General features: G+C 37.0%; 1 protein-coding gene across 1 annotated transcript in view; it reads right to left on the bottom strand.

Moving 5' to 3' along the window:
- Positions 1–4,317: 4,317 nt before the first annotated feature.
- Positions 4,318–11,467, bottom strand: part of elfn1a (extracellular leucine-rich repeat and fibronectin type III domain containing 1a) — an 82,675-nt gene continuing 75,525 nt past the window's right edge. Inside the window, exon 3 of the mRNA XM_004552230.3 lies at positions 4,318–10,162. Coding sequence (XP_004552287.1) covers positions 7,454–9,826 — 2,373 coding nt within the window. The 5' untranslated portion in view covers positions 9,827–10,162 and the 3' untranslated portion in view covers positions 4,318–7,453. The remainder of the gene's footprint in view (positions 10,163–11,467) is intronic.

The raw sequence follows: 11,467 nt of genomic DNA, 5'->3' as shown, positions 1-11,467 counted from the left end.
ACTAAAGTCATCATTGTTTTGTATCATCAGAAATGATAGAGATGATGTTTTCTTCAAGGAAAACAGTCATGCAAACCCTTAAGACTTAGTTGAGATGGAAAAATGTTTTGCATTGAGTCAGATTTCCTGCATTTTTGTCGAGGATACTTTATCATTATTAATACTATTTGAATTTTAATTAGTGACTCACTATGAACAAACAACTTTGGTGCAGCTCAAAAAACTTTCCGCTTCTAGAAGTCATTGCTTCTGCAGACAAAGATTAACTGGGAAATTATGAGTCTGTGTGTAATTTCTGCCTTGTTGCCAACCTCTGTTGTTCAATGATGTGAGTAACAACAACAAATCAAAGAAGCCTTCTGGAGTCTCTCCCCTTCATTTCCCTCCAGGCAAGCCAAACAAGCAAACTGCAATAGAAAGGCAGAAAAAGCAGCACTGTAAACAAGCTATTGATGGCTGAGGTGAGTCAAGCAAAGTGCATCTATATGGTCAGTGCTTTGTTGTTAAAGTTCAGTGCATTTTATAGGAAAGTAGTAATGAGCACTTCCTAGGTAGTGTACAGTATACGAGGGTAGGTAGCTTGTTGATTTTCTTCTTTCGGCTGCAAACATCTAAGTGTTGCTATATATTTGGGGAATTAGTGGATATTACATAAAGACAATTTCAATATGTTGTGGAATATAGGAAACCTAAGCAAGGTAAATGAGACAACATGAATGATCAGAAAACAGTTTTGCAATTTTCCCAATGAATGTCTAACATTATACGTTTCGAATAATAACATCAGCACATGAAAAAATCAGCCTCTCAGAATAAAATTAGCCTAAGGACCAAGTCATAAAGGCTCAGAGACAGGCCGGTGACTTCCAGTAACCATCGGTCTTTACGGAAGGTAGTTGCAGGTAGTTGCTTGCTGTCAGAAGGTGAAATTGTTCACAAAGAGGTGGTTTGTATGGAAGATGCCTGCAAACATTCACAAACTACTTGCAAAGCAATAGTTAAAATATGAACAAACAGGAAACAGAGTGTGTTCCCTTTAAAAGTAAAAGCTGTGCCTTTTGATATGTGTTGAAATATTTCTGGTAGGTCAAAACTTTTACTTGAAGGGTGAACATTCTTCATTCACCAATTTCATCCAGCAATCACTGTCACATTCCTGGGTCTATTGACCCAGCTTTTTGAGTTTTAGTTTGAATGTTTTAAGTTGGATGTCAGTGTAGTCAGCTTTGGTTCCTTTGTCTCGTTATGTCAGACTAGTGTCAGCTGTTTCCCCATGTGTTTCCACTTCCCCTAATCACTCTTGTGTGTATTTAGTCTGTGTATTTCTGTTCATTCACTGTCAGGTTGTCACCACAGCTCATAGCAGCATGAGGTGGGTGATTATATTCTGAATCCACGTGGTTTTTCTAAGGAGAATATTGAAACAAACACTGTCTTAAAGATTCATGGGCATGTTTATGAGCTGACTGCACTGACATAGGACACAGACCTTCAAAATAAAACAGGAAACATGAGATGTAGACAAGACAAAATAAACTTGACACCATAAGAAACGCAGCATGAAACAGGGAGAGGGAAACTCAAATACAGGGGTAGAAAACACAAAGAGAAACTAATAAACAAATGAACTTAGCTACCCTAAAGAACTTAAAACATCCAAACTAAAACTCAAAACGCTGGGTCAATAGACCCAGGAATGTGACAATCACTTGCAAACCAGTCAGTGAATATGTTTCCCTACAGCTTCCAGCAGTCACCAGGGTGTTAGGCACTGGTCTCTAGACCTAATAAGTGATGGCGCCAAAGTGACTTCTTTAGACAAAGGATGAACTGAAAGGCTTCTCTTTGATCAGCATATGATATATAATCATTATTTTTAATTGTAAATCATGCAAACCTAATTTGCTTGAGCGTAACAAAACAAACACAGGGTTGGAAATTAGCATAACTAATTTCCAACCCTGTAATTCTTATACTGGCTTTCCAGGAAGCACAAATAGGATGAGCAAAATTAAAAAAATTAAATATGACGATTCTGACTTGTGAGGCTTTGTTTTTTGTGAAAGAGAAAGTAAAGTTTTGAAAGCCTTTTGCAGTCTCTCACAGTGAAAACTGTGCCGTCACGGCACTGGCTGAGTTTTTGCAACAGTAGCTACATTATGTTTTGGTCTATTGAAACAAAAGGTTTTTTGGTTCTCCTTTTGTCCCTGTGTGATGGGTTTAAAATGGCCTGGAAAGATGACATTCTGTAAACATAACCAGCAACATGGGTTTAGAAAATAGAATCCATCACTCAGTACTTAGTGTCCTCATTACCTTAATCACATTACAATGTGTGACTAGGTGAGCATAGAAACATATCTGCTGGATAAAGAAATATACAGACAAAATTAGTTAGACAAGCATAACCAAGATGAAAGGAGATTATGTGATTTTTAGCAAATGTGATGTTTCGCCATCAGGAACTGCAAGTTTACAGGATTTTAATGCATTTTAGTGCACCAAATGCCCATTATAACATATGTGATGCCACAATGTGCCACAACATGAGTATGAATAGAGTGACAAAAAAAAATCTGTTTATATGCTTAAAAATTTACACTGTAATATCCACAGGAAAAATATGCTGGCTTGAAGAAGGTCATACTGTTAAGTAACAAAAAATTTATTGTTGAATTAATCATATTAATAATTAAATATTGTAGCAATTAGTGTTTCCACATCATTTGGTAGTGTTAAATATATCTATTTCTTTTTTATTTAAATTTGCATATATTTATGGAACAAAAATATAATAAAAAATAATGATTAAAAAAACAATAGTTCGAACATTATTCTGGCAGGGAAAGTGGTAAACAGGTAAAAAGAGGGTTTGTTGCTTTATGCTGGACAGATATTTTTTGGCTAATGAAGTATTTTTCCAAACCTGCCTGAACCATGAAATATTGTCCAGAAAAGGAATGTTTAATGAAGTTTTTTGTTTTTACATGATGCTGTGATAAGTAAGTAATATGATAAGTAGTAAGATTGATTGTCTTTCACCTGTCATATAAATCCTCTTCTTTTGTCTACTCAAACAGAAGAAAACATGCCCAAATGCTGACCAATTTAATAACATGTAAAATTTCCATATAAATTTACCTCATTGGTATACACTCAAGCACATTTTCATTGATTAATTATGTTGTATGATTATTTGAATAAATAAACCTTTGTTTTCATATAGTTCAGTTGCATTTTATTCAAAAATGATGTCTTCATGTTTATTTGAGGGTGAATAATAATTTTTTTGAATGTGTAAGGTACCCTTGAATGCTCTGAAATCTGCCTAAAGTAAAAGGTATTCTTATTATTCATAGTCATTATTATTATTATTATTATTATTATTGTGTGAAAAGTGGTCAATAAAGAGATGCTGAAAAGCATGTTCATGCAAAACTCGTCTGGTCTGCCGTGGTAAGTTTACAATGGGACTTCTGCTTCTGAACCTCTGAGCACAGCGTCTGCAAATCAGGGCTGTACGAAGTCACTTTCATCTTCACGCAGGACTGTAAGCTGTCATCTGTGAGGGGTGAGCGGTGTTTGTTTTTAACATAGTTCACGGTGGAGAATAGCTGCTGACATAATGTGGATCCGAAGATCCATAACTGGCCTACCTGGGGTTGAAAGTCTCGATAAATGCATGGCGTTTCTGCGGGTATATCGGCTTCCGCGAGTGTGACGCTTATTTTGAGTGATGAAAAAATAACAGAATATAATTTTATTTTTATATTTCAATATCACAATAATCTTCCTATTTAGAACTACAAGTTAAAAAAGAACTAACGTAAATAAAATACACTTCAGCTAAATACTTCTAATTTATTTTCCCAAACCACGCGGAGCTGCACTATAAGGACTAAAGAGCCGCAGGTTGCCGACCCCTGCACTAGGGGGATGGGGAATTCAAATATATATTCCAGGCAAAAAGGTATGCATTTACTGCAGCCAAATTCAGGGAGGCAACCTGCACACTGAGGTCCACGGGATATCCAAGAGATGGTAATGCCGTTTGACTCGATTGTTCAGTAGGTCAAGCTGATCTATTATCATGAGTATAACCTGCATCAGGCAGTTTACGTATACAGAGTTAGTCATCATGGCATAAAATCTTGGGTAACCATTTCTTATAGCACAAGTTAAATGGGAAGTTATACCCAATTTCAAACAGTTACCCCTTAGGTTACTTATATAAGCCAGTTGCATTAATTTATAGTACAATACTTACATGGAGCAATTCTGATATGACAGCATATAATAAAGATGCTGAGTGTACACTGCATGTGCACCCTTAACTTTATTTCACAGTACTTTGTCTGAAAGCAGATAACATAGTATTAAGAAATAAAATAAAAAAAACACATTTTGTGCTCTTGTTTGTTTTGATGCACTTGGACAACAACTGTTGATCTTTCTAAAGGTTTTCTCAACACTTAAAACTCTTATTAGACACAGAAGTGCTACAATATGCAGTATAAAAACAGGTTGCTAAATAGCTAAATGAACAAGAAACCTGACAGCTCTCATGAGATACTGAAATGCTTTTTATAAAAAATAACAAATGGAGACTTAACGACAGTATCAACATTGGAAATAAAACAAAAGGAAGTTTACTCTTGTACACATACAGTATCCCAAAATCTTAAGGCGGTTGAAGTATTAAGTCAGACAACCCAGTTAACACTTTACAAGGTGCTTATATAAGACATTCACATCAGGCTCATGAATGCTTCATTTCACATTAATGAATAAAAACAGCTTCATGACACACTTAGATGGAATGGACACAGAATTATGACAGAAAAAATATAAATAGGGTAATAAATGCCTGCAGTTACACTTACACACTCAGTGTTGGATGAAAAGAAAGAGCTGATGAAAACATTTTTCACCAGACAATTGTCTTTCCTCGGGTTAGCTCTATTGTCAGATTGTAGACTCTCAATTCTCGCCTTAATACAAAATTCATACATAACAGCATATGTCTGCCATTCTTTCATGTTTTAATTCATTGATCATCTACTGTTTAATATTCATTTGCATTTGAAGTGCTTGCATTTGTACGCTACTAAGAAATGCATGTGGTGTTTTTTTAGAAACAGCAGCAAGGAGAGACATATTTTAGGTGATGCGTCATCAGCCATCTGAGGACTACAGCCTCTTTTATCTAACTCGGATTGTTGCAATAGGGTTGGATTCGTACCCAGAAAAAGATAACCAACTGGTTGTAATTTGATCTGTTAAGTGTAAAGGCTTTTGCGCTTGGCTAAGGAGGATGGATTTGTAAATCAGTGAAAACAAAAAGTGCACCAAGTGCGGTGGAGACAGGCTTAGTGTCACATATGTATCAAGTGAACAGATCTGATCTGTGTGAAGCAATGAGGAGACTTTATGTCTCTCAAAATAATGCAAAAAGCAAATCAAGATGTTATATTTACATAAATGGAAATTACTTCCACATTGCTTTTTTTCATTTGAAGTTTGACCAATGACTCTTTCAGGTACTTGATCTCACTACATTTTCTTCTTCTGCATCTTCAGTACTAGACTGTCCATCAACTGTTTTTATTCCGATTAACTGACTTTTAATTTTCATATAAAACTTGGACGGATGGAAAATGTACATTAATTTGCATTTTGCAAGAAAAAAAATCCATTGGACGAGTGAACACATGCAAAGAGATAATTGAAAATAAAACTACCTCTACTTGGATAAGCAGTTTTCCTTGTTTCCTTAAATTGACAGCGATGAGAACACTTTGAAATCATGACTATAGAGTAAATGATGTAAAATGTTACCACAAATTCTTTAATAAACCCAAATCCTACATTGAAGATACATTACATCATTGCCCTTCTTCAAAATGAGCAAGAGAGAAGCAACTAATTATTGATAAATATGTGATAAATCATCATGAGCCTGTTTGGAATGATTTATATAAACAACTTAGAAAGAAAAAAGTGTTAAGTATTATATGTATTTAAAAAAAACCTCAAAATATACAAATTCACAGCCAGTAAGTCAGAGGATTCAGTTTCACATTCTCAAATTTCACTCTAGCTGTTGATATTTGCCTGGTATGAAGCTTTCATAATATACAAAAAGATTTAATAGCCTAGCAGATAAAAAAGAAAATGAAACCTCTCAGCAAGCAACACGGCCCATCTGAAAAACCAACTACTTTCCTCCATTTATTGGATCAGACATTATGCAATATAATACACTGGAAGAAATATTGAAGCAAAGGAAAAACAAAAACACCGTAGTTTATAACATTAAATAAATATTTCCTTGAAAATATACATAAAAAGCTGCCATAGACAGATCAAAATACATATCTGTTACATTCATCCATCGGGCTCTCCTGCAGGGCACAACATCTGTCCATGTACCTAAATGACAGGTGACAAAGTATAGCCGTCTTCCCTTTGAAATTTTAGTGATTAATAGTAGGCTTGGACACCACATCCTGTGTGTAGATATTGTGATTTCCCAATGTTTCTCTTTTGAAGAAGTAACTGATAAGACAGAAAAAGCAAAATCTTCATGGACCCACTGCATGTTATGATCCCCAGGCCATGAAGAAATATTGTAAACATTTCAGCCTTTTTTTTTTTTTTTTTACTTTGGTACTAAAGTTACAAATGGTGGTTCGTGAAACTAAGAGAACATCACTAAAGTATGACATATACTGCACTTTTGAAGTCTTTCAAGATACTAAGTGAGTCAGGGTACTTAATCCATTTGAATCATGTAAAAGATGTAAAAGCCTTCATAGAAACAAAACAAAACAAAACAAAAAAACAAAAACAGAAATCAGGCATTGATAATGATAAAATGATAAATGATCTCATGGGTTTAAAGTGGGGCTTGCAGTTTTTTATAGACAAGATCATCTGAATGATCAGCGCTCCAATTGTTAAACCTGATTCATCCACTAACACTTTTCCATTTACACAGAAAACACTGCAAATATAGAAAGTCAAATCTGTACATAGTTTTGAATTAAATATATGCAAGGAGGGAAGAAAAAAAAGTTCAAATTGAGGGTCTGAACAGTTCTTCAAAAAATACTGAGGTTTCAGTAGACATATCTTCTTATAATAGTTTCATATTACACAACAGCAAATCCACTGTCACAGGACTTGGCCATGCGATACCCAAAAAACCTATTATCCATTTTAACATATATATTATTTATTTGCAATATAATTTTTCCCATGAATGCTTTACATAATAAGACAAATTGAAAGAATCTTAACCCCATTTTCGTCACAGTCGAAAGAGAATGTGGTACGTGTGAGTGAGAAGTTAATTCTATTATGGAAGTATCCACTGATTCAGTTGTCAGATGAGGTGGTTGTGTCATTTCTGCAATGTGTAGTCCACTAAAAAAAACAAAAACTAGATAGGTTACGATTTTTGTTGGGATGATACGCCTTTCCAGTAGTCTAAAATATCATGGAGGTCCTCATCCTTTGCAAACTGGACTTTCTTACGCAGTGCATGCCCTGCAGCCATGTACTCCTCATCTTTATGCCGTTTCCGGTGGAGTTTGAAACGCTCCCAGATGCTATGTGAAGGTTTGCAGTAGTATTCAGGACTGGAGGAATAGCTTAGATTGTGGTACTGAGAGGACATCTGTGAATATGTTAAGTCTCTGGAGCGGGAGTGAGTAAGAGGCTCCAACATGGAGGACTTGTGGCTGTCAGGTCCTTCGAGCTCCTCTATCTGAGCATCGGGATAGGAGTGTCGGTGGGCACTGTACTGACGGATCTTTTCTGCCTCGGCCCTCAGGATGGCAGCAGCAGGTGTTACAGTGAGGATGGTCTCTCCTGTTGGAGAAGTTTTCTCTATATACTTGGATTCAGAACGATAAGGCCTGGGGCTTCTCATGGGCCCTCCCGTGGCTGTACTGGGCCTCTTTGGAGAGACATCAGAAGACCGATGTCTCTGCAGAGAGTGGTGGTAGCTATCCTTATACACTGGAGACAGAAGGCCAGATTTATTCTGTGGGTGTTCTGATATTAGTACAAGCTGGGGCTCTGCAGTGGATACTGCTCCAGATTTCACTCCTTGAAAAGAGGTGGATTCTGACTTTAACGCATCTATGCAGTTGTTTATTATCTGATTGACTTTATCCACCTCTTTTGCAATTGTGGAAATTTCTGCCACTGATCCTTGACTATTCCCAGCCATTCCCATATCACACTCCCGGCGGTCATGGTGATCCACACTTCGCACCTCCATGTAATTTCCTTTCATCATCTTAGGAGTATCACTTATCTCTTGAAATTTGTACTGCTCCATTTCACTTGCAGATGGTAAGTATGGCATACGTGCCATGCTCTCTCCTGCCAACAACTGCTTCTGCGACATTCGAGATATAGTCCCACCCTCAAGCTCTTGTCCATATTTAAGTTCCATTATGTTTTTCTTTAAACTTCCTGATTTTTTGTGCTTTTCATCTTGTTGGCGCTTTCTTCGCAAGCAATAGTACACAACTCCAAGAAATATAACCATGCTGAATAGGCAGCCCAAAATTGTCATAACGTAGTGAGTAGGAGTCGGTTCTTTCACATTTACGCCCTTTCCATTTCGATGGCCAGTAGAGACTGTCAGACATGTGTGGTTGTGTCTAAGAGAATTGCGTATTGAAGCAACACAATATGTGTAGTTGGTGTGGGGTTTAAGGTTTTTTAATTCAATGTCCTCTTTTATATCTTTTAGGTTTTGAATGTCTGTGAAAAAACTGTTGTTATAAAGAACCAAGATGTACATCTTCTTATAGGGATGAGGAATCTGAACTGTGATGATAGCACCTGTGTGTGTTACTTGCTTCACTTCCATCAGAGGAGTTCCCTGAACATCATTTTCAGGTGTACTGATGGTAGTGTCTTCTGGTTCTGTGCCTGATGGACAGTCTTCCACTCCACAAAGCGTTGAGTCTGGTGGTAGTGTTGTTGACTCAATGGGCACAGTTATAAATGGTGTTACATATTCATCAGTGCACACTTTGGTAAGCATGTACAGTGCATTTCGATAGTTTGGATTGTTAGGAATCTGGCTCAGTAAGCTATAACCGGAGACCCCGGGTGGGGAGTCGCAAACCATTCGTTCATTTGTTCTGTTTGGGAAAACTGAGAGCCATTTGACAAAACCAAGTAATTCACATGAGCAGTTGAAGGGGTTTGTGTACAACTCACAGGTGGTGAGTTTAGTTAAACTGGCAAACGTAGACCCATCTAACTGCTGGATTCGGTTCATGGAGAGGTCAATATTCTCTAAGTTGGGGCATTCCCAAAAGGCATTAGGTGTCACAGTCTCAATCAGGTTTGCCTGGAGGTAGAGGTACTGCAGCTTTCCTAAACCCCTGAGGATCCCCTCTGTCAAGTTCCGCAACTTGTTGAAGCCCATTTGAAGGACTTGCAAGTTAAACTGAGCAGAAAAGGCCCCGTCTTCTATGTAGGAGATTTCATTCTTGGTCAGGTTCAGGTAGGTCAAGTTGGCAAAGCGGCTAAGGGCAGAATAGTGGATACTTTTGATTTTGTTTTCATTCAGACGAAGGTCCACAATGGTGCTGTTGATATGCTGTGGGATGGCCTCATAAGGTGGCTGGTTTTGACTACAAATTGCAAGCCATACAAAGCCCTTTTCACCCTCAATTAACCAGCAGTCTCCACTGACTCTGCCAATATGAGTCAAATATACAATGGCTACAGACCAAAACAAGGCACTCATCACCATGCCTAAGCTGCAGGCCATTGGTGCTTCTTTGAGAGTCATGTGCAGGGCCAAAAGAATCAAAGGGGTGTGATACCGCTGCCGTTTCAGTACAGCTGTTCAGCTAATCTCAGGGCCAGAGACAATCCTTTTATTTGCCTCCTCTTCATTGATAGATGTGTGATGCTGGATGTTATCGCCATGTATTAATTAGAAAAATCTGCTTTCAGATTGAGGCTTGCCTGCAGTGAACTTGTGGCAACACTTAAAAGAGCATCCAGCACCTCAACTTGGCTTGTGCTTTTTTCCTTAGTGGGTACCATCATTAAATGGTCTCATCTTGTTGTTTCTGCCAGTTTCCTGCATCCTTAGCCTCTCTGGTGTGCATGGATGAATAACCTGTAAAATACAGAAAGGGACACACAGTTGACATTAAGTACACTTACTCAAGCCCTCCTTGTTTATTCCTCACCAATTATTTTGTACACCATTTAAGAAGTGTTTGCTGTTGCCTATGGCAGCCTGCTATTAAAGAAGACTGTTGACCAATTACCATTTGACAGGTTGGGGGAAGCAGTGTCCCTGTTTTCACACCATTAACCTGAGGCCTGTCAGATGCAACTGAGGGAGGCCAATGTTAAGAAGCTGCATTAAATCAATTATACAGCACCATGCAAAATGACAATTTGCATCATGTATTTAGTTTTTCTCTCTGAAAACCTTCATGAATAAATTAAAACCTTTCTGAGCGCTGGATTATTTTGGAGGAAAGAGGGAAATCATGTAGCAGGTGTGATTACCATAGTGTTAAAATTCAATTAAAATCTTTTGCGTGAGGGAACGGGAAAGTGAGCAGCAACTCTCACTTTTAATTCTGCAAGTTTTTTGTTTTTATACAGACTCATCATTTTTCTTTGTAATATCTCTTTTGATCGCTGTTTTTACTCTTTGTACAGTTGATACTATTTCACTGTTGAAGACTTTATGGTAACATATCTTATTCCAGAATTTGGGTTAAGATAACTTTATTCTGCTCTTAGATTTCTGAGATTTTACTGAACATTTTGAGTCATATTTTTTTTAATAAAGTTAAAAAGTAAAGTTTAAAAAAAGCACTTGATCCTATTTTGTCATTGTACACAAATATCTAGTTGTTAGATAACATAGTAGTGCTGTTCCTCCAAAACCCCGACATATGGTAAACATATCAAGAGGGTTTTATAGCTTATATACACAACTTTTCAATGATAAAATAATAAAAATAATTAAATACTGAGTGTATTATTTTCTCTTTGAAAATTTCATAGCTTTGCAACAAATTGTAGTAATACATTCAGTTCCATTCCAGAGCACAGTCATATTCTGTTACATCACGACTCAGTATTACAGACTCCATTACAGTGTTTAATTGCTCAAGGGTCGATTTCCTACTGCTAACAAAGAAATAAAAAAAATGTCTGCCGCGCAGGTATACAGTGGTGGGGAAAACCTCAATCACCTATAATAGCATGTCATTAAAACAATTTCCTGGATCAATTTTAACTTGCAGTGTGGCCATATTTGTACCTAATTGCTATCTAAATGATGTTTTTGTGGAAACCAAATTTATTAACTGTTCTAATGTGAGAGAAAGGATTTCATCTGTCTACTTGTTAAAGCCAACTGTTTATGCATTTTAATCAGTCGAACCTATAATGAGCAATT

This window comes from Maylandia zebra, linkage group LG4, assembly GCF_041146795.1.
Source record: "Maylandia zebra isolate NMK-2024a linkage group LG4, Mzebra_GT3a, whole genome shotgun sequence".
Taxonomy (NCBI): Eukaryota; Metazoa; Chordata; class Actinopteri; order Cichliformes; family Cichlidae; genus Maylandia; species Maylandia zebra.
Note: the sequence above shows the minus strand (reverse complement) of the source record. Positions and strands in the feature narration are given on the sequence as shown.